The 22,511-nt window shown below is 46.9% G+C and overlaps 1 protein-coding gene across 1 annotated transcript in view; it reads left to right on the top strand.

Annotated features, from left to right (window-relative positions):
• The window catches only part of LOC137504757 (elongin-A-like), a 111,566-nt gene extending 89,643 nt beyond the window's left edge, over nt 1-21,923 (top strand). Inside the window, exons 10-11 of the mRNA XM_068233342.1 lie at nt 12,687-12,799; nt 21,799-21,923. Of these exons, the coding sequence (XP_068089443.1) occupies nt 12,687-12,799; nt 21,799-21,860 (175 nt within the window). The 3' untranslated portion in view covers nt 21,861-21,923. The remainder of the gene's footprint in view (nt 1-12,686; nt 12,800-21,798) is intronic.
• Nucleotides 21,924-22,511: the final 588 nt, after the last annotated feature.

The raw sequence follows: 22,511 nt of genomic DNA, 5'->3' as shown, positions 1-22,511 counted from the left end.
GGGTGGGGGAAGCCTCCGGATCGTATTGAGGCTTCCCCCGTCCTCCTCGGTCCCACGGCGACGGCGATAAAGCTCCCCAAACAGCGAGGATGTAAATATTTACCTTCCCGGCTCCAGCGTAGGCGCAGTATCGGCTCTCTGCTCGGACCTGACAGAGATTGGCTATTTTCGCCTATCTCAGTGCGGAGAGCCGCAACAGCGCCCCCGCTGGAGCCAGGAAAGGTAAATAAATCTGTGCTTATCAGCGCTTGTCAGCCTTGTCGAGGGAGGATTCCGGGACACTTCGGTGGAGCCAGCGCTGGATTGCCTGCAGCTACAGGGGAGGGGGAGGCCTCATTGGGACCCTGAGGCTTCCCTCTCCCGAGGGGAGTACCCCCCCAGGGGAACTTTTTTTTTGTTACAGGTTCTCTTTCAGTCAAACACCTGATCTCCATTCTTATTCAAGGTCTATGGTTAAAAGTATTAGAGGCAGAGGCAGGGCCGCCATCGGGGGAGGGGGGGGGGGGGGGCAAGTGACACTGCAGTGAGGGGCCCAGGGCTTCTGGGGGCCTTGGGCCCCCCAAAGTGCTGGATGGGCCGCATGTGCTGGCTGCGGGCCTGTGGCTCACTAACCAGCAATGAGAGAAGAGTGACATCGGCGCTTGCTCGTGGGAAGCAGATGAGTGAGTCCGCTACAGCTGACGTTCTATACTGGGGCACCACCTATATCTGGCTACAGGCTACCTATACTGGGCCACCACCTATACCTGGCTACCTATACTGGGGCTGGAACCACCTATACCTAGCTACCTATACTGGGGCAACACCCATACCTGGCTACTTATACTGGGGCACCACCTGTACCTGGTTACCTATACTGGGGCACCACCACCTATACTTGGTTACTTATACTGGGGTGCCTATAGCTTGCTACCTATACTGGGGGCACCTGTACCTGGATAACCTATACTGGGGCAACTATACCAGGCTACCTATACCGGGGCATCGCCTATAATTGAATACCTATACTGGGGCACCTGTATCTTGCTGGCATATACTGGGGCACCAGCTATACCAGGCTACCTATACTGGGGGCATCTACACCAGGCTACCTATACTGGGGCACCACCTATAGCTGGCTACTTATACTTGGGGAACCTATACCTGGCTACCTATACTGGGGGCACCTATACCTGGCTAGGGCAGGAGGATGCGCTGAGACAGAAGGGGATGAGAGATAACACAGAGGGATAAAAGAGGCAAGGGGAACAGAGGCGGACAAAAGAGGAACAGGGAGAAAAGAGATGAGACGGGAACATGAGGTCACACAGAGGGGCACAAAAGAGGCGCAAACTGAGGTGAGACAGACGGGGACAAAAGAGGCACAGGAAGAAAAGAGGGGGACAAAAAAGAACAGATAAAGGATAAGAACGGATCTACTAGTCCCCATCACATTTGTTAACCGGGGACTACTTGTATTTTGCTAGTATTCATCTCCACCCACAACATGCCATGGTCACGCCCACTTTTTGCTGCATCACGCTGTGCATGCCGCTTTCTTCAGTGTCGGAGCCATGCACATTTTTCATCGCAGAGCACGGACACGTAGGTGGTGGCTAGTGGGCGGGCACAGCAACCAGCGGGTGGGCCCAAGGAGGGGGGCCCAGGCCTGATGTTTGAGGGGCCCCAAAATTTCTGATGGCGGCCCTGGGCAGAGGATCAGCAGGGCAGTCAGGCAATTTGCATTGTTTAAAATAAAACAATTATGTCATCCTCCATATCCCTCTCATGTCACATGCTTTAAATACAGTGACCAGATTTTTATTGGCCCAACCTGGGACATGGGGGGGGGGGCGCGAATAAGCAAGATTACGACAGTGCGGCGCGCGAAGCGGCAAAAAATGGGCGTGGTCATGGCATCACATGGGCGGAGCTAACTGTAATGTAACGGTGTAACAGTAAGGCTGCGGGCGAGAATTGCTTCCCAAACAGTTAGGCAAAGTGACCCTAAGTGTAATTAGTCATCGTTTCACCAAACACATTAGAAAGCAGAGTGTCTTTCCCAAACACATAAGAAAGCAGAGTTTCCGCCATGATGTGGTGAAACAGGAGATTTGCATCATGGAAGTGCAGACTATAAATCAGCAGAAACTTTTTGATGCTATTTATTAGCATACCATTAAGTAATCATGAGCCCCCAAAATGCCAAATGCTGCAGCAATAACTCCAAAGAAGCAAATGCAGCTAACTATGACCATCAAGTAATAAGTGTAGAAACCGTTACCTCCGACACATTAAAATTTAATGATTAAATGCAACAATCATTACCTCTGACACATGACATGCAACAACCATCACCTCCAACAAATGAAATGCAGCAAATGGGGAAATGAGGCAAACATTACCTCGCACATGTTAAAATTCAGTAACTGTTACCACCACCCCCTCCCCCCCCCCCCCCCCCCACACACACACACGTAAAATGCAGCACACGTGAAATGCACATACATTACCCCACATATAGGAAGTGCAGCAAGTGTTACCTCAGACATTAATGCATTAAATGTTCCCGTCTGCCGAGAGGGTGACACTGGATGGAAGGAGGGTAACGTTGGGTGGGGAGGAGGGTAACCCTAAATGAGGAGGAGGGTAACACTAAGTGGGAAGGAAGGTGACACTGGGTGGGTAGGACGGTGACACTGACTGGGTGGGGAGGGTGACAGGCACTAGGTGGGTAGGAGCCGGAGGATGACACTGACTGGGTGGGGGAGGGTGACACACTCGGTGGGTAGGAGCCAGAGGGTGACACTGACTGGGTGGGGGAGGGTGACACACTAGGTGGGTAGGAGCCGGAGGGTGACAGTGACTGGGTGGGTGACACAGACACTAGGTGGGTAGGTGCCAGAGGGTGACACTGACTGGGTGGGGGAGGGTGACACACTAGGTGGGTAGGAGCCAGAGGGTGACACTGACTGGGTGTGGGAAGGTGACACACTAGGTGGGTAGGAGCCGGAGGGTGACACTGACTGGGTGGGTGACACAGACACTAGGTAGGTAGGAGCCGAAGGGTGACACTGACTGAGTGGTGGGGAGGGTGACAGACACTAGGTTTATAGGAGCCGGAGGGTGACACTGACTGGGTGGTGGGGAGGGTGACACACTAGGTGCATAGGAGCCGGAGGGTGACAGTGGCTGGGTGGTGGGGAGGGTGACTGACACTAGGTGGGTAGGAGACGGAGGGTGACACTGGGTGGGTGACACAGACACTAGGTGGGTAGGAGCAGGAGGGTGACACGGACTGGGTGGGTGACACACTAGGTGGGTAGGTGCCAGAGGGTGACACTGACTGGGTGGGTGACACAGACACTAGGTGGGTAGGAGCCGGAGGGTGACACTGACTGGGTGGTGGGGAGGGTGACACACTAGGTGCATAGGAGCCGGAGGGTGACAGTGACTGGGTGGTGGGGAGGGTGACTGACACTAGATGGGTAGGAGCCAGAGGGTGACACTGACTGGGTGGGGGAGGGTGACACACTAGGTGGGTAGGTGCCAGAGGGTGACACTGACTGGGTGTGGGAGAGTGACAGACACTGGGTGGGTAGGAGCCAGAGGGTGACACTGACTGGGTGGGGGAGGGTGACACACTAGGTGGGTAGGAGCCAGAGGGTGACACTGACTGGGTGGGGGAGGGTGACACACTAGGTGGGTAGGAGCCGAAGGGTGACACTGACTGGGTGGTGGGGAGGGGACACTGACAGGAAACACTCACCCTTCTCCCTCATGGAAGCTGCATCTTGGAGGGTAGATCATCCCAGGGGCCGGGGGGCGGAGCTGAAACGGCCAGGCGGCCGCGCGATTGGAAAGTGGGCAGGGAAGGTGGGGGTAGCAAGCTGGGGGCGGAGCTGATGCGGCCAAGGAGCCACATGATGCGGCCAAGGAGCCACATGATGACAGACACTAGGTGCATAGGAGCCGGAGGGTGACACTGACTGGGTGGGGGAGGGTGACACACTAGGTGGGTAGGAGCCGGATTGTGACACTGACTGGGTGGGTAACACAGACACTAGGTGGGTAGGAGCCGAAGGGTGACACTGACTGGGTGGTGGGGTGGGTGACACAGACACTAGGTGGGTAGGTGCCAGAGGGTGACACTGACTGGGTGTGGGAGAGTGACAGACACTAGGTGGGTAGGAGCCAGAGGGTGACACTGATTGGGTGGGGGAGGGTGACACACTAGGTGGGTAGGAGACGAAGGGTGACACTCACTGGGTGACACAGACACTAGGTAAGTAGGAGCCAGAGGGTGACACTGACTGGGTGGGGGAGGATGACTGACACTAGGTGGGTAGGAGCCAGAGGGTGACACTGACTGGGTGGGTGACACAGACACTAGGTGGGTAGGAGCCGAAGGGTGACACTGACTGGGTGGGGGGGGGGGTGACACACTAGGTGGGTAGGAGCCAGAGGGTGACACTGACTGGGTGGGTGACACAGACACTAGGTGGGTAGGAGCTGAAGGGTGACACTGACTGGGTGACACAGACACTAGGTGGGTAGGAGCCAGAGGGTGACACTGATTGGGTGGTGGGGAGGAGACACTGACAGGAAACTCTCACCCTTCTCCCTCATGGAAGCTGCATCTTGGAGGGTAGATCATCCCAGGTGCCGGGGGGCAGAGCTGAAACGGCCAGGCGGCCGCGCGATTGGAAAGTGGGCAGGGAAGGTGGGGGCAGCAAGCTGGGGGCGGAGCTGATGCGGCCAAGGAGCCACATGATTGGAGGGTGGGCAGGGCTGGGGGAGAGGCTGATGCCATTGACGGTGACCAGAGTCCTGCAGCCGGGATGTCCCGCAGGTGAAAGGGGGACATTTCCCGGGACGCGGTGCAGCCTGGGACAGGGGACCCCAAACCCGGGACGCGTCCTGGCTAAAGCGGGACGTCTGGTCACTGTACTTTAAAGGACAGCTGAAGTCAGAAGAATATGGATGGCTGCCCTGGTGATCTTTTTGGCTGCAATAGTGTCTGAATAACACCGGAAACAAGCATGCAGCTAATCCTGTCAGATGTATTAAAGGCAAAGGATCAGTGGGATAGCCAGGCAACTGGTATTGCTGAAAGGGAACCATAGATAAAAATGTAAAAAGATTTTATACATACCTGGGGCTTCCTCCAGCCCCATACGCTCTGATCGATCCCACGCCGCCATCCTCCTCTGCCCGCAGATACGAGAACCGGCTCGGAGCCAGTCTAAGCGTAAGGGAAGTGCGTTTTTTGCGTATCTCTGCAGCAGCCGCTGCAGAGATACGTAGAGGGCGCACCTCTCCTGCGTAGCTGGCTCTGATGACGTCAGTGACGGGACCCGGTTCTCATACATGCAGGCAGCGGAGGATGGTGGCGTGGGATCGATCAGAGCGTTTGGGGCTGGAGGAAGCCCCAGGTATGTATAAAATCTTTTTCATTTTCAGGGTGCAGGTTCATCTCTGGTTCCCTTTAAAAGGAAACAAATATCTCTGCCTTCATATCCCTCTCGCTTCAGCTATCCTTTAACATCCCGCCCCCCCCCCCCCCCCTCTAATAAATAAATACAATTGGAGATCTTAGCCTGCGGGCCCTATTTACTGATGGTAAGTGATGTAAATAGTGCACTGTTAAAGTTGTGCAGAAAACAAGGTAAGCAATCCATAAGTGTGTAAAGGATTTTTTTTTTTTTACATGTAAATCCTGGTATACTGTGTGCTGCATGCAGACTGTGATCTATGCTCTTGTTCTTTGTGTTAGGTTAGGGGCTACTTGCTGAATCTGTGCTGCTCTGGCAGTGAGGGTCACAAGCATAAGCTGTTTTGTGTACCTGTCAGTAATAAACTATTCTGGTTTTGGAACCATAGACTGAAATCCGATCTTGGAGATGCTAGCGACTACAGAAGGTGCCTGTTGCTGTCACTCAGGCTTTTATGTCGGGTGACGCACTTAGCATTTTATATTACATATTCTTTTTTTTTTTTTTTTTTAATCTTGAGTGTTGAACCGTGCTTGCATTTTATTTACTAATTGATTCTATCTGTTTTATATGTTTGTACTATTCCCTTACATGCCCCCCCCCCCCCCCCCCACACACACACACACACACCTTAGTTGTATGAGGAATGAACATTACTGCCACTGGCCTGATCACATAATCTGGTGTGATTTCTGATGAAACACCTGATGGCTGTAACATGCCATGTGCTCTCACTGGCGTGCTGAATGCTTGGAGAAGGAATGGAAGTTTTGATTTTAGCTTGTGTATGTAAGCTGAGACCCATTTACTAATTATAATCTCATGGAATTTTGTTTCTAGTTACACATACAAAGACCATGAAGGATAGCACAACTGGTAATTACTTTTTCCACAGATAGTGCAACTTGTAATTTTATAATTGGCTGTTCTGCTTTCATTACTTTCATGAAATATAGATATGAAGAGTGTCTAAAAATTCTCATAACCTTGTCTGGAATGACTTTGGCATGCTATAGGTTTCTATGGCATAGCTGTAGTAGTATTTATCATGCAAAGCACATTCATTAATAGGTTATTAAATCTGGATCACCTGCATAACAGTTTGTATGTTTGCAAAAGTGTATGTATAGAATTAAGAAAACACAAACCCACAAAATTCTTTACTGAACACTTCAAAACAGAACATGGAGAGTGTATTCTTCTTTATTGAATTTAGATAGCGCCAGCATATTGCGCAGTGCTGTACAATACATAAGATTACAGACAATGGCAGGGGTGGGTTTGTACTTTGCATATAAGCTCAGCCAGTTTCAGAGCTGTACAGTCTGGGCATAGACATCCACAGCCCATTATTTCTTCCTCTTCTGTCTTGTTTCTTGCAAACCTCCTTGGTTTGGGACATACGATTACAGTATGAAAAGTTTGCATACTAAAATGATTTATATATGAAAGGAGCACCCAGTTGTTAACCACTTGCCGACCAGTGCATTTTCCTATGATCTGTGCTGCATGGGCTCTCCAGCCCGCAGCACAGATCAGGTTTTAGCCAGGGCGATCAGACTTGCCCCCTTTTTTCCCCACTAGGGGGATGTCCTGCTGGGGGGGGGTCTGATCGCCGCCGGCTTGCTGCGCTTTGCGGGGGGGGGGGGCTCTTCAAAGCCCCCCTCTGCAGCGTTCTCGGCGCTCCGTCCCTCTCCCTCCCTCTCCTTCCCTCCCTGAGCTGCGCAGGACGGATATCCGTCCTGCGCATTGTAGGATAGGCTTCAGCCTATCATATGCTGGCGATCCCCGGCCAATCAGAGGCCGGGGATCGCCGATCTGCCTTACGGCGCTGCTGCGCAGCAGCGCCGTATGATGTAAACAGCGGGGATTTCTTCCCCGCGTGTTTACATTTTGCCGGCGAGCCGCCATCGGCAGCTCTCCGGCTGTTCACGGAGACACCCTCCGTGAACTGACATGGAAGGATTTTTTTCTTATTGGAGGTACAGTGTTTTGATCTCTCTTCTTCCAGAAGAGACTGATTTTATTTATTTTAATTGCCCATTTTCATAGTGCCTTATTGTGTATCCAAACAACTTGCTACATCGAAGTGCTTTTCCCTTCTGGAAATTGCTTATTGCTTGGTATCACCATTTGCTGGCCATATGTGTTTTTGTTTTTTCAGCAAGCGGATCATTTTGATCCAATCTGTCAGTGATATTTGATCTAGTGGATAAGGTAGCAGGATCGGCAGTGGCGGATAAAGCCAACAATGGGCCCCTGTGCAAAAATAAATGAAGCGGGTCCCATGTGAGTGGGTGTGGTCATAACAGATCATGGTTTGATCCAAACAATGCCGATAAGATAAAAGTACATGAACCTAGGTCACATTCTCTAGGCACTGTATTACTGTAGCAAACATTTTAAACTTGTATATGACTGGGGCCAGTGGCGTAGGGATCGCCATAGCTGGCATAGCGATTGCTATGGGGCCCTTGGGGGGGCCTGTCAGTTCTAGCTGCCTGTGTATATTTTTTTTCCCTAAGTGCAGCCACTAAGCTGCAATTTCCATATGTGAAAAACCACAAAGATAGAGGCAGGCAGATGGGTGAAAAGGGACTATTTCACCTTCCGCCTCTCTGAGATCCCTGCTCCCAGCCAGCAATTAGTTTATAGTTACGGCTGGGAACAGAATAGCACTGCACAGGACGTGGCTCCGCCCCCTCCCCCTCCTCTCCACAGCAGAGTCTGGACGCAGGTGCAGAGGGGAATGCAGAGTGGGGGAGTTTGTTTACTAGAAGCCCAGCCCCCCACGTGCCCCCCACGTGCATAGGCGGAAGCTGCCCAGCCCTGAGGAGAGAGCAGCAGCAGCCCGCATAGTTTAAATCAGCTGGTAGAGGCATGTTACTGGTCCAGCAGGTCCACCTCCTCCACAGACTACCACTGCCTGCAGGTAATCTGATATCTCCCTCCCTCTGGCTCTCGTTTCTTTCTGTCCCTTTTCCTTCTGTCAGCTTGTGCTGCACACACTACTCTCCCCCCCCCCCCTCCACTTTGTGCTTACAGTGTCCTGTGCCCCCCTCCCTGCGGTGTCCTGTGCCTCCCCTCCCTGCGGTGTCCTGTGCCCCCCCCCTCCCTGCGGTGTCCTGTGTCCCCCTCCCAGGAGTGTCCTTTCTCCCCCTCCCTGCAGTGTCCTGATTTTCAAAGTAATGCCCATGTTTCCCAATGGCTCAGTTCACGCTATATGCCTTTTAAAGAGACTCTGAGATGAGTGTTCCTGCTGTTTTTTTACTTACCCGGGGCTTTCTCCAGCCCCATAAAAATGGATGTGTCCCTCGCCGTCCTCCTCAATGCCTCTGTTCAGCCACAATCTTCCTCGGTAAGCGGCTTAGTGATGTCAGCAGTGGACAGCGCAGAAAGCCCCGGTTGATGTCACTCGACTGCGGCTGAACGGAGGCGCTGAGGAAGACGGCGAGGGACACATCCATGCTTATGGGGCTGGAGGAAGCCCCGGGTCAGTAAAAAAACAGCAGTTGACTCAGCTATGAGTCTCTTTAATTGAAAGATTTTTCATAATGCTCTGCAATGGAAAAGAAAAACTGATTAAAGGGAACCTTACCTTAGAGGGATATAAATGTTTACTTTTAACAATACTAGTTGCTTGGTAGTCCTGCTGATCTTTGGCTGCAGTAGTGGCTGAATCACAGACCTGAAACAAGTATGCAGCTAATCCAGTCAGACTTCAGTCAGAGCACCTGATCTGCATGCTTGTTCAGGGGCTGTGGCTAAAAGTATTAGAGACGCAGAATCGGCAGGAGAGTCAGGCAACTTGTATTATTTTAAAAGGAAAAATCCATATCCTTCGCAGTTTAGGTTCATCTTAAGTGTAAATGGGGCCTTAAGGTGGCCACACACCATACAATTTTTTAAATATCTGTTCAATTTAAGAATTGCAATCAATTTTTCTGACTGATTGTAACATTTCAAAAATATGACCAATGTACCACACACCTATGTTCAATTTTTTTCCCCCAATTATGATAAAAATTATTGGAAACTCTGAGAAAATTGCTAGGGTGTGTATATTAATAAATTGACAATCCAACACACACCATACAATTTTTAGAAAGATTGAAGAAAAATATCTGGCATTCCAGATCGATTAAAATCGTAGAAAACGGGAAATCCGATCGGATTTTTCAGTCGAATGAAAAAAAAGCTTTCGATTTTTTTTTCGGGAGATCCGATCGTTTTTATTGAATTACTGTAAAATCGGATAATTTTATTGTATCGTGTGTGGCCACCTTTAGTCTTGTGTGCGCCTCTTCTTTCTGCCCTGCTACCACTGTGAGTGTAGTAGTAGGTAGTTATAGTATAATATAATTTTTTTAAGGGGGGGGCCCCAACCAAAACTTTGCTATGGGGCCCCAGGGTTTCTAGTTACGCCCCTGCACGGGACCCCTGTTAGGCTGCACAGGCCTATGTCCGCCTCTGAGGATCGGTCACTACTACCCAATTAATTTCCAACTATGAAGTGATTGCTTGTTCATAAGGGACCTATGTCTGAATATCTATCAATGGGAGATGTGGCTAGAGGAACAACCAGCATCAATGGTCTCTAGTTGTAAAACTGAAGCTGATATATAATGGGTTCAAGGTTTTTTGCAAACCTTACTATAGTAGGAATAGAAAAGTTCCACGTACCCTGCAAACTGCTAATTATTTTTGTTGGCCAGAAAGAAATACAGGAAATATGTCAAGTATATGTGATCCACAAAACTGTGTATTACTGTAGTAGGCAATCAATTAATACTCAGTAATTGCCAAATCTCAATTATTTGCCAAACTAATAGAATGGATGTGACATGAGCAGTATGTGGCAAAGTGTAAAAAAAAAAAAAAACTAGTAAATCTCTGACATGGGCTGTATCTGGATCTCATGTTGATGTTAACCATATGCACCCTCTCCAACCAAAGAGATCCCACCTCCACTTAGAAAAGAAATGTCACTTATTTATGGTTACTATAATATTACCAACTCTCATACAAACTCCATGCAGCTAGGCAGCGTCCCTGCTTATGTTCCAACCTCGCACCCTAGACTGCTAGCCAATACACTGCTGTAAAGGTTTTGCATTTCACATAACTGAAATATAAATATTCCTTCTAAAAATAAAGCATTTCAATTCAGACGACTTATTGTAGTTGGAGCCAAGTTGCTTGAGATGTCAAAAATGAAAATTGACATAATTTAAGTGCTCACATTCCCACCATTAATCTTCATGATTTTACACAGTTTGTAGCTTACCACTGTCACCATCTGTTTCCAAAATATATTCTAGTAACAAATAATTTCCATTCCTCTTTTAAAGCTTGCAGTTTTTCAGAGTAACTAAGCTGCACTAGTTGAAAGTTTGCATTCTTTATTCTTAAGGTGGCCATACACTGGCCCGATTCCCGGCCGTTTCGACAGCAGATTCGATCCTGGGATCGAATCTGCTGCCAATCGTTCGCGGTAAACGCCGACGACGATCCGATTTCCTCCCGAAATCGGATCGGTCCGTCGATCGCGCCGTGCGGGAAATTACTCTCGATCGCGCACGGGTAAAGTGCGCGTCGCTAGCGGCGGCCGATCCGATGAAAAATACATTACCTGATGCGGGCTCCCAGGCGTCTTCTCCGCATCTTCTCAGCGCTGCACCCGCTCCATCCCGGCGCTTCCTGGGTCACTGCAGTGACCCAGGAAGTTCAAATAGAGGGCGCTCTATTTGAACTTCCTGGTCACGGAGTGACACAGGAAGCGCCGGGATGGAGCGGGTGCAGCGCTGAGAAGATGCGGAGAAGACGCCCGGGAGCCCGCATCAGGTAATGTATGCGCGGGGGGGGGGGACAGGCGGCAGGAGCAGCTGAACAGATTGTGATCGGTTTCAGGCTGAAATCGATTCACAATCTGTTTGCAGTAAAGGCAGCCATACGATCCCTATCTGATCAGATCCGATCAGATAGGGATCTGTCAGCTGGTCGATCTGATGGCACATCGACCAGTGTATGGCTGCCTTTAGAAACTTTCACTCTCTATATTCCTAGTAGTAAATCGTCTACACTGGCTTCAAGAGATTGCCGGCTGCTTTCTAACAACAATACATCTCAACAGCTGCTGCTCTGTGTGCCATTTGATTTGCTCAGACAGATCTAAACGGCCACAAGACCACTTTTTACATACTGTGGGACTTGACAGGACCAGATTCAGTTTTTTTCCAGCCCAGTGCAATTCTCTTGTGCCTTATTCTGTCAACCCACCTCACTTCCATGTGCAGCCCTCTGCCAAATATGGCGACCCCCCCCCCCCCCTCCCTTCATGCGTGCAGATCCATGAGTGCAAAAGGTTCTCTTCCACTTCAGATAATGAAGTCCCACTTTTCCTCACATCTGGTCTCCCTAATGGGAGGGGCCATATGATGGCTCTGTGCTGAGGAAGTAACTCCTACTCTGCTGACATGAGGAATATAGAGGCTGCAATCTTCATTCTCTAAAGCTGGCCACTAATGGACCAATTTCTAGCGAAAAATCGTTCGATCGATACGAAAGTCTAGGTCGGCAGTGATCGAATTGCCAGTAAATAATCTCCGTTAATGGTTATGATCGATTATGGACGAGTAAAAAAAAAGTCGTCCGACTGAATTTTCGTCGAACGAAACTTTGAATTTTAAAGACTATCGTGATCGATAGATAGCAAAGATTGGTTCGTTGATGGTGTAGTGAACGATTTTTCTTCCGATCAGAATTTTTGATTGCTCGAACGATTTATGAATATCTAAAGCCAAAACCTAAATATGGCAGCCAGGCAACTGACATTGTTTATAGGGGAACAGAGATGGCCACCTCTGTACTCTTGCTTCAGGTTCCCTTGTAGGTTAAATAAGGTCCTAGTTTAGCTTCAGTTGTCGATGATACATTTTGTTAAGAAGATACCATATAAAGAGAGTGGCCAACCAAACACCCAAACATGATCCGCTAAACCTATTACATTGCACCAATGCCAGAAAATAACCTACTAAAACAATACTGCATTTCTTTATTGGCAGACTGGGACGCTGCTGAGAGTCTAGAATAACCTTGGCACTACCCTTGCATGGAATTCAAACATTTTTTAGCTTTTTGTTACAGACGCATGCTAATTTCTGTTTTTTTTTTTTTTTTATGTGATTGTGAAAAACAATATTTACATTGTAGGCTACAAAAACATGAACCAAAGGAACCTAGTGTTTCAAGTCCAATTCCAACCCCACCTGTGAATAACAACCATTATGGAGGGTCATGCCAAGATTCAAGAAAGACTGTTAAGAGTAAGTGTGGCAGTTTTTTATTTTTCCGCATGCTGTTTTCTTACTTATTATTTTTCTAATCTGCTGCCTTGAGAAAACAGACGCAAACATAAAATGTGCTTAATGCCTTCATGCAGACGCAAGCTCATAAATGTGTTTATAGGTCACTATGAAAGTGTTTTACAGCTGTTAAGTCACCACCTGTGGTTTTTGTTGCAGGTACTTCACCTAGCTGGACTTGCTAATAGACATCTTTATGTTTTCATGTATATTAAAGGGAACCTAAACTAAGAAAGGATATAGATTTTTCTTTTAAAAGAATACCAGTTGCCTCACTCTCCTGCTGATTCTGTGTTTCTAATACTTTTATCCACAGCCCCTCAACAAGCATGCAGATCAGGTGCTCTGACTGGAGTTAGGCCCAGTGCACACCAAAACCGCTAGCAGATCATCAAAACGCTAGCGGTTTTGGGAGCAGAGAGACGATATTTGCCGGGTGCACACCGAGCGGATTTTGTATGAGATCCGTCGGCCGCATCCGCATGGCTAATGTATCTCTATGGGCTGGTGCACACCGGCGGTTTGAGGTTTTAAGCAAACCGCAAATGTGCAGCAAGAGGCACGTTTGCGGCTTGCTAAAAACCTCAAACCACCGGTGTGCACCAGCCCATAGAGATACATTAGCCATGCGGATTTTCAGGCGGATCCGGCCGGCGGATCCGCTCGGTGTGCACTGGGCCTCAGACTGGATTAGCTGCATGCTTGTTTCAGGTATGTGATTCAGCCACTACTGCAACTAAAGAGATCAGCAGGACTGACTAGCAACCGGTATTGTTTAAAAGGAAACATTCATATCCCTCTGTTAATGTTCCCTTTAAAGTCCAAGCTCAGTCAGGCTCAACTTTAGTATGCATTTAATAGAACAGTATTTAAAATTAATTATGCAAGAATAAAGATTTTCGAAACACATAGCAGTTTTTCAGAAAAACAGGAAAATATCTGCAGCATAAATCCATAGTTGCTCAGCAACATCCCTCTGCCTTTTGCGGGCAGTCTGTAAGCCTTGTTTCCATAGTAGGAAATGATACGAATGGCAGGTGGTCAGTCAGCAGGCATACATGACGCAGTCACTCTGTCCATGTAACTACAGATACATGATGACCACAGATCCTGTTACCTCCAGCTGTCTGAACTGCTGCAGCAGATTTTGTTTCGTTTTTTTTTATTTTGAAGCATTGATGAGTAAAAAAAATGCCAATATTCTTTTTGCATTCATTTTCTCAAAAATGTTTCAATACCATTAAAAAACTTGATGCTATGTTATGATTTAAGATTAGATGAATGCTGCAAGAGACATCACATCATTCACTCCCTCACACGTACCATTCCGGTTCCACAATCTTAGCTATAGGTCCCTCTCCTCCCCTCTATAATTCCTTTATTCTGGTGGAATAAAAGTACCATCTTGTGATTAATTTGTATTGTATTATTTGAAGCTACCTTCTTTGAATGCTCATTGAAAATGCCCTGCCATGAGAAAAACTTCAATTCACAGCTAGTGTTTTTCAATGATTATATATCAGGGCCGTTTCTTGGGCAGTGCAGGCAGGGCGACCTCCCTGGGCGCAGACCGGCAAGTAGAAGGGGGGCGCAGGCAGGAGGACATAACCGCTAGGGAGCTGGTGACGCACAGTGCAGCCAAATGGAAGAAGAAATGAGATTACCAGCGTGATCACCTTCCTTGACTCCTCCTGGGCTGCCTGCGTCAGACATCAAGTCACCACCGCATGATGACACCTGATGTCCTGTAGCGGTACTGCAGGCGTAGCGCCCATGGAGGAGTCTGCTTTCCAGGCTTTTTTCGCCTGTGTGTTCTCCTGGGCCCTGCTTCCTCCTGGATGAACGGCTGGTCACTAGTAAGTAGGCAGATCTACTTGTGTGTGACTGTCCCTGAAGAGTAAGGGTTTCCGATTCCACGGGGGTGGGGGGCGCAATTTTTACACCCTCGCCCTGGGTGCAATTTGGCTCAGAAACTGCTATTTTGCATAATTGTGTTTGCTCTGGTTCAGAAAGCTGTGGTTTACCAGTCTGACCATGCATTACATAATCCATTTGAGCTTTGGACCTCTTACCAGTTCATCTACGTGATGTACACAACATCTTGGCTTAACTATTTCCCACCACTGCCCAGTAAATTAAAGCAAGGGGCTGAACTGCAAGAATGTTAATAACTTTGTTCTAAACTGTACTTCTGTGTGCTCCCATGTGTGTGGCTAACTTTGGGGCCGAGCTGAACCTCAATTCCTTAGCACCTAAAGAGCACTCCTAGACCAATCACCACCATTTTCATCATGTGACCACTAGGATTACCCCAATTGGCTAATTGGTGATCAAAACAAGAATTTTGCAAGACAAACTTTTTTTTTTCTTTATTATAACAATTAGAAATTGTGGTTTGGGAAAGGGTCAGCAATAAAACGGTTGTCGTGGCAGCTGATAAAAATAATCAGTTTCCTTGGCTATCTCTCTGCAGGCTTACTCCGACAAGTTAAGGTGGCCATACATCGGGTGATGTATGGGCATATCGACCATGAGACAGACCCCTTTCTGATCAAATCTGATCAAAGAGAAATCTGTTGCATGCTCATACACCACAAATTGATTTTCTAATAGATTACAGCATTCAATCTATCAGAAATAAGTCTATTAACTCCACCACCTTTATGGCCGCTCCCCAAGTATGTAAATGTCCTCCTGGAACCTGTGCTCTGTAAAATCTCACCTCACTGCCAGTGTGATTCCAAGCCTCCACCTTTGCCCTGAGCGCCTGCGCCACATGGTACCATGTGCGTTTTACGGCATCACATGCACTTGGTGCCACGTGGTACAGGTATTTGTGGTGACACTGGAGGAGGCCAATTGTCATGGCAGCCGAAAGGCGAGACATAAAAACACTGCCTATGGGCATGGGTGACCCTACAATTGGGGCAACACTGGGGGCAAGTCTGTCGTTGAGACATTGACCACAGTTACCACTGTGCTGGGTGCACAGTGGTAACTGTGTTCAATATTGCGTTGATGGATTTGCACTTGCTACCCAGGCTTTCCAGCATGTCTGGTCAATTCTTTGAAAGGATTTTTGCCCAAAATCGATCAAAACACTGATGGGTCGGACATGTGTTGCAGCTCTGATTTGATATTAAATTATCGAATCTGAAGGTCGATCAACCTACAAAATCACCTGATGTATGGTTCCCTTTAATTGCCCAGCTGATTAGGTTACGTTTTCAAAACTTCTGCATCTGGTTAATTGTGAATAGTAAAATTTAAAGTTATAAACTAAAAATATTATGTAGTTTGCGTAATCCATTCACACTTCAAAGAGTTCTTTATTTAATACAAAGAACCAGGGGCGTAACTAGAAATCACTGGGCCCACCAGTGCAAAACATTGGATGGGGCCCACTCTCCAAACAACCCCCCCCCCCCTCCTTTCAGCACAGGTAAACTGAGAATCAATGTTATTCAGTTGGCTAGTGCACACTTGAATGTGTTTCCCCATGCAGATAAAAACAGACAGCAGTGAAGCACTGCACACATTTTCTTTATCAAGCTTCTATGATAAAATGTGCAGGTTTGCCCACATACAGACACACATGGTGTGCAGAAAACGCACAGACGAGTGTGCTCCCAGCCTCAGCTTATTACACTCACTCTGTTCACATCTGATGGAGCAGAACTGGCTCTGCAGACTTCTCCAGCATCACTACAGTACAGAGCAATTGGGGAGCGTTAGAGCGGTTGGGCGCTGTACACAAGACCATCCGAAATACTGACTGTCTACAAATCTTTGTCTGCAAAACTTAGAGACTATGTAGCAAAAATTTCAGCCTTATTTCTTCAATCCTATAAGTTCCTATACCTGTTCTAATGTGGTCTGTCTTACTGCAGCCTTTTCTAGTTGCACAGTCACTGTAATATCTGTTATATAATCTAATCTTCTTTGCTTTGTCAGCTCAGGCAGGAATGTGCTGCTCTGCTGTGATAGGGAGAAGCTATGCACACACCATCCACGCCCCTGCAGGCTCTGTGTGTTGTGTGTTGTTGGTGTATGAGTCACAGACAGAGCTTCTCTGAGCCTGTCACATTCTGGTTAGCAGCCATGTTTTTTTGTTTGTATACACTGCCTAAAACTGGCAATTACAAGCCAGGATCGCAGCAGGGAGTGGCAGAAACAGCAAAGAGGGGTCCAGGAGAACGTAATGAATAGAATGGTATGCTTTTTATTGTAAGAATTTTAGAGTACAGATTCTCTTTAATATGATTCCTTATCAGTGGCTGAGCAGATGCAGTCATTAGAACAACTGTGCAGAGAGCAGAATTTTTTTTTTTTTTTTGTTGTGGTTGTTGTCTCTCACGACAGGGAAAAGAAACTTCTCCCCCCACGAGGCCCCCTGCGGCTATCCCTCCTATTATTATAAAAAAAGGCTGCAATGATTGGAGCTCCCTAGTTCAGTTAAAAAGCAGCGATAATAATAAAACCCTTTCTTAGAAAAAAAAAATATTAAACACTAAGGACAGAATTAATTTTGATTACACAATGCTAACAAAGCAAGTTTTTACAATACTATACAGTACAATAATAGGTCACTTTGCAAAGGCAGTAGTGCAAAGCGTGCCACCTAGTGGACAAAAACCATAATTAGAGGGTCACAGTGGAGTAACTAACTGCCTGCATGAAGATGGAAGGGAAAGCTGGGAGATGGCAGATTGTGATATCACTGTCGTGATATAGCGGTAATAAAAGCATAAGATGACCCTCAGTTCTAGCTGAAAAAAAGGTTTGCAGGAAATGCAGTAATACCATCATGTTGGTACAAATTTAGAAGAACACATGTACACGGTAAGGATGCATCATCGATCTCTATTAGTTATCATTTTTCTCAGACACGACTCTTTTAATGAGGTCACAGGAATGGAGGTTACCAAGCTGATTTGATGGTTTTTCTAAAAAATGAACTTTTTAATGGGGCCATTTCTAGGATGGATTATGGAGATATATATTATCTCTATTGATTGCCTGGCTTCAGTGATCTTATCTGAAGAGGTCCAATACTTCCTTGCATTCTATACTGCTGCCCTAATGTGCTTTCTCTTATAAGATATTACATAATTGACCTGGTCTCTTACACTCCCTGGCTTCAGTTATTAAAAATGGGATCTCATGTGCATTTTACTCAGAGAAGGGAGCAGTCCCTGAAAATGCATGGCCTATGAATATTAAATCAATGGCTTGCACAGTGCAATCCCTCAGTTTAGTGTTGCTATGTTCACCTAAGCAGTATGTAAGTAGCATTAAAGGACAACTGAAGTAAGAGGGATATGGAGGCTGCCATATTTATTTCCATCTAAGCAATGCCCTAAATGTCTAACTAGACATTTAACAAATCAATGTGCAGCACCCGCGCATTGTGATGGCCAGTGATGCCACGTCTGACAGTACTGTGCATGCATGTGTAGTGTGCTTAAAGGGGAACTGAACTCTTGCACATGAAAGAAGGAAAACATGGAGAAATGCACCCTGTATGTATTTAGAGAGTTTAGCCAGTCAAATCCCCCCACCCCCCTTTATTTGTCTCTAACCACAAGTTGTAATTTGATCTCTCCCCTGTGTCACATGACTGCCATGGCAGAGATGGCAGATAAGCTCATTTGAAAGATACAGGATGGTAACAATATATCTGCTTCCATTATGGTAGGAAGTAGAAACGCTGCAGATTTACTGCAGGATTTGTATCCGCTGTAACAAAGAAATGTTTTTTTCTTTAAAGGTTATTATGCTGTTGTGTATCTTTTTAGAGCAGAGAGGAAATTCTGAGTTCAGGTCCGCTGAGAGCCCAAGTTATCAATACATGGTATGTGTTATGCATACCCCCCGGGTTACTTTTGTTGGGCTCAGGGGTACTTGGAATTGCCATTGTAAGTTAAGATTATATAAATGAACTTGAATCAGTATTTACACTTTTTCACCAGAGTATGCCATCAAGTCAAAGAAGGTTCTGAGACTGGTCCATTAAGTAGTCAAGGGGGCTGTTAATCAATTTCAGCTGCTTTGGTGGTGGTAAAACTCACAATTGGTGCACAAGAGGGTCAACAATGAGACAACCATTAAAACAGGAGTAGTTAAACCCTTTTACTGCCAAGCACATACTAGGTACATTGTAGCAGGTAAGCGCTTTAACTGTCAATCATGTACCTAGTATTTTGGCAGGTTTGCTGGCAGGAAGCAGCGGGGAGGGGGGCCAGCATCCTTCCACCCTCCCTCCACGTGGGCCCCCCTCCTCTGCCTCCCTGAACAGCTGGAGCAGTGGTCGGTGTGTAATTACTCACCCAATTGCTTGCTCCATTCCCATATGCACCCCCCCTGCCACCCGTCTCCCCTCTACTTCCTGCCTGATTACTACACGTCATACAGCGTTCAGGAGGTCAGAGATCAGGAGGGGAGAGGGGAGCCTGCTTCCGGAGGGGACACTGCATGGAGCCAGCAATCAGGTAATTTCACACCGCACTGCTGCTACAGCTATTCAGTGGGGCCACAGGGGGGAGGGGGGGGGGCATGTGGAGGGAGGGAAGATGTCAGGCCCCTATACCTGCTACCGATACTGCGGGCTCCTATACCTACTACCTATGTCGGGGGCACCTATACCTGCTACCTACACTGGGGCACCTATATCTGGCTACCTGTACTGGCGAGTGGCGACGCCTAATCCAGGACAGAAGAGGAGGGATACCAATACATATCTAGTATCGTTGGATTCAGCAAAATCTGCGTTACAAAGAGTAACATTTTTGTCAGTAAATGTAATTCTTCTTTCAAAAAAACAAAAACACAACAATGTTCTCAAATGTTCTCAATGCCAAAAAATGTACTGTACACGGTTTACTAAACTCCGGTTTGCTCTAAACATAAAAAAATAAAACATTAGTGCTGCAAGGATGTGCATATTTTGTTTAGGCCATATTTATATAATATAGAGAATAGTTGTAAATGACTATAAGAAGAAAAGGCTGAAAGTAAAGCGGCCTCCATATGTTCTAATGTTTGTTTGTTGTACCAAGTTGAAGGCTTGCAATAAGAAATCTTTTGGCTCAGTATGGGCACCCTCATGTGGTCACATGGTAGGATGCAACTACATCTTACTCCCTTGTTGAGGCAGCTATGTGTTTCAGTGATTCAGTAGAATTCCTGGAAAACTGGTTAAACTGATGGCATTTGTAGACAAACAAGACAAATAACATTTATATTGCGCTTTTCTCCTGGCAGACTCAAAGCACAAGAGCTGCAGCCACTAGGATGCGCTCTGTAGGAAGTAGCAGTGTTAGGGCTCGTTTCCACTGTTGCGACGCGATTTCGCCGGCATCTCGACGCTTGTAAAAACGCATGCGGATGCGTTTCCAACTGTGTTTTTACTTGCGATTTCGCGTGCGATTTCGCATGGCAGGGTGCCATGCGAAATTAACCATGACACTGCCAGGGCAAAATAACATTGAAAAAGGTGCGAAATCGCACGCGAATCGCGGGTAAAAACGCATGCGTTTTTCCTATTAAATACATTAGCGGCGATTCGCACGGATTCCCGACGCAGGCGAATTCGGTGGGTCCCGTCGTGCATATTTGGCCCGCCGCCAAATCGCTCCCGCACGCCGCACATATGGAAACAGCCCCGGCCACTTCAATGTACCAAGCGAATCCGCATGTCGGCGCTGCATGCGGATTCGCTATGGTGGAAACGAGCCTTCAGGGTGTCTTGCCCAAGGTCTCCTCACTGAATAGGTGCTGGCTTACTGAACAGGAAGAACTTAAATTCAAACCCAGGTCTCCTGTGTCAGTAGAAGAGCCCTTAACCATTACACTATCCACGCACTCTTTGTAGATGGGCACTGTGTAGAAAGTGGGAATTTAAAGAAAAAAGGAATAAAAATTAGAACCTAGTCGCCTCTCCAGAGAGCCATAAACTGTTTAGCCAACCAGTGGATTTTTGGTTGTGGGGTTTTTTTTTTTTTTTTTCAGATTGAAAAAAAAAATTGTATTTTTTTTTCTATTTAGCCCTCTCTGCTCTACTTTTTTGTACTCTGCTTGTGATTCCTGCTGCCAACTTTCAGGTGACTTTTGCGGAAAATGCACAGTAAAAACAAAAATTGTTCCTGGAAAACCGTGCCTGCCTATTTTCCTTGGACCCAGATGTGATTCCACCCTGAAAGTATACCTCTGGTTAACTAAAAAAAAGGGGGGTACACTAATCCTGTTAGGTTACAACTACCTGGCATGTTGTCTTTGTAAAGTTGGCCATGCACTTACAGAAGTTTGCCAGATTAGACCATCAGATAGATCCCTCTCTGTTCGAAATCTGCTTCAAGAGGTATTTATTACTGCTGTACACTGTAGATGGATTTTCAGAAGATTTCATCATGAAATCTATTGAAAGTCTGTGATGCTGCCACCGCCTCCCAGGCCCCCAAATCCCAGTCTAGAACATGCTCCCCCCTCCTGGGCCGGGAAGAGTATTGGCAGCAGAGCATACACTAACCTGTCCCTGGTGCGCTCCTCCTGTGTCCTCTCTCCATCGCCACCGGGGTGCCTATACCCAGTGACACATATGTTGCGTGGTCATGTACATGCCACCGGGTCACAGGGTACAGGTGCCCTGGCAGTGATGTAGAGAGAACATAGGAGAAGTGCGCCGGCGGACAAGTGAGCATATGCTTTGCTGCCAACACTCTGCATGGCCTGGGGGAACACAATTTGGATGGCGTGCAGACCATCCTAGGGGGTGGTCATCCTGAAATCAAACTCTTCTACTGTCACACTCCTGTCCACCCCATTTTGAGCAATGCAATTTATGATGAAGGCATGATTGAATCTGCCAGGGAAAATCGACAAGTGTATGGGCCCCTTAAATCTTCACCAGAGCTACTGACTTGTATCCTGTATTGTGACTTGTATCCTTTCTCTTTTTGTAGAGATTGCACCAATGATGGCCAAATCTATGCGAGCTTTCAAGAACAGAGTAGGACCAAGATAAGTTCTCAAGTCTTGTTCTCAAAGTCATTATAATTTACTTTAAAATAAAATGCAATAGAAGAAAGCTGTGTTTCATTTGTCATGCTTTGTGGGATGAAAAATACCAGTATGTCAGTGTATATGTTGGTTTATATTCTGTTATAGAGCACCACTCTAGAGCTGTCGTACATTGTACAGCAATTTTATTTTACTTGTCAGATAAGTTACAAAACACAATATGAAAGCTGACAACAGTGCATTCAGTTTCTCATTTCTGTTATCTTACTGCATTCAACGTATGTGTTCAAAGTAAGATGAATTTATCTGGAAATACTTTGGACTTTTTTGACGGTGTCAGATGCAGAGAAAATTCTTTAAGCTACACAAAATCCTTTGGAAATGCCCATATTGGAGTAAAACACAAGTGTGTGTGTGACTGCTTTCAAATAAAGGGGGGATACTGTCCTCCTTGACACTAACTGTACTATGTAGCACTATTACTTTTAAGGCTACTTTTACACCAAGACGTTGCGTTTTAGAGGACGTTAAGGTCGCATAACGTGCCCCTAATGCAACGCATGGTGGTGTTGAAGTTGGACGTCAGATTGAGCCACGTTATGCAGCTCTCAAAGCAGCCGCTCCAGGATAGTGATGGGAAGTCTGGATCTTTTTA

Source organism: Hyperolius riggenbachi, chromosome 4 (genome assembly GCF_040937935.1).
Source record: "Hyperolius riggenbachi isolate aHypRig1 chromosome 4, aHypRig1.pri, whole genome shotgun sequence".
Lineage (NCBI taxonomy): Eukaryota > Metazoa > Chordata > Amphibia > Anura > Hyperoliidae > Hyperolius > Hyperolius riggenbachi.
The sequence above is the reverse complement of the archived record's forward strand: the minus strand, read 5'-3'. Positions and strand labels throughout refer to the sequence as shown.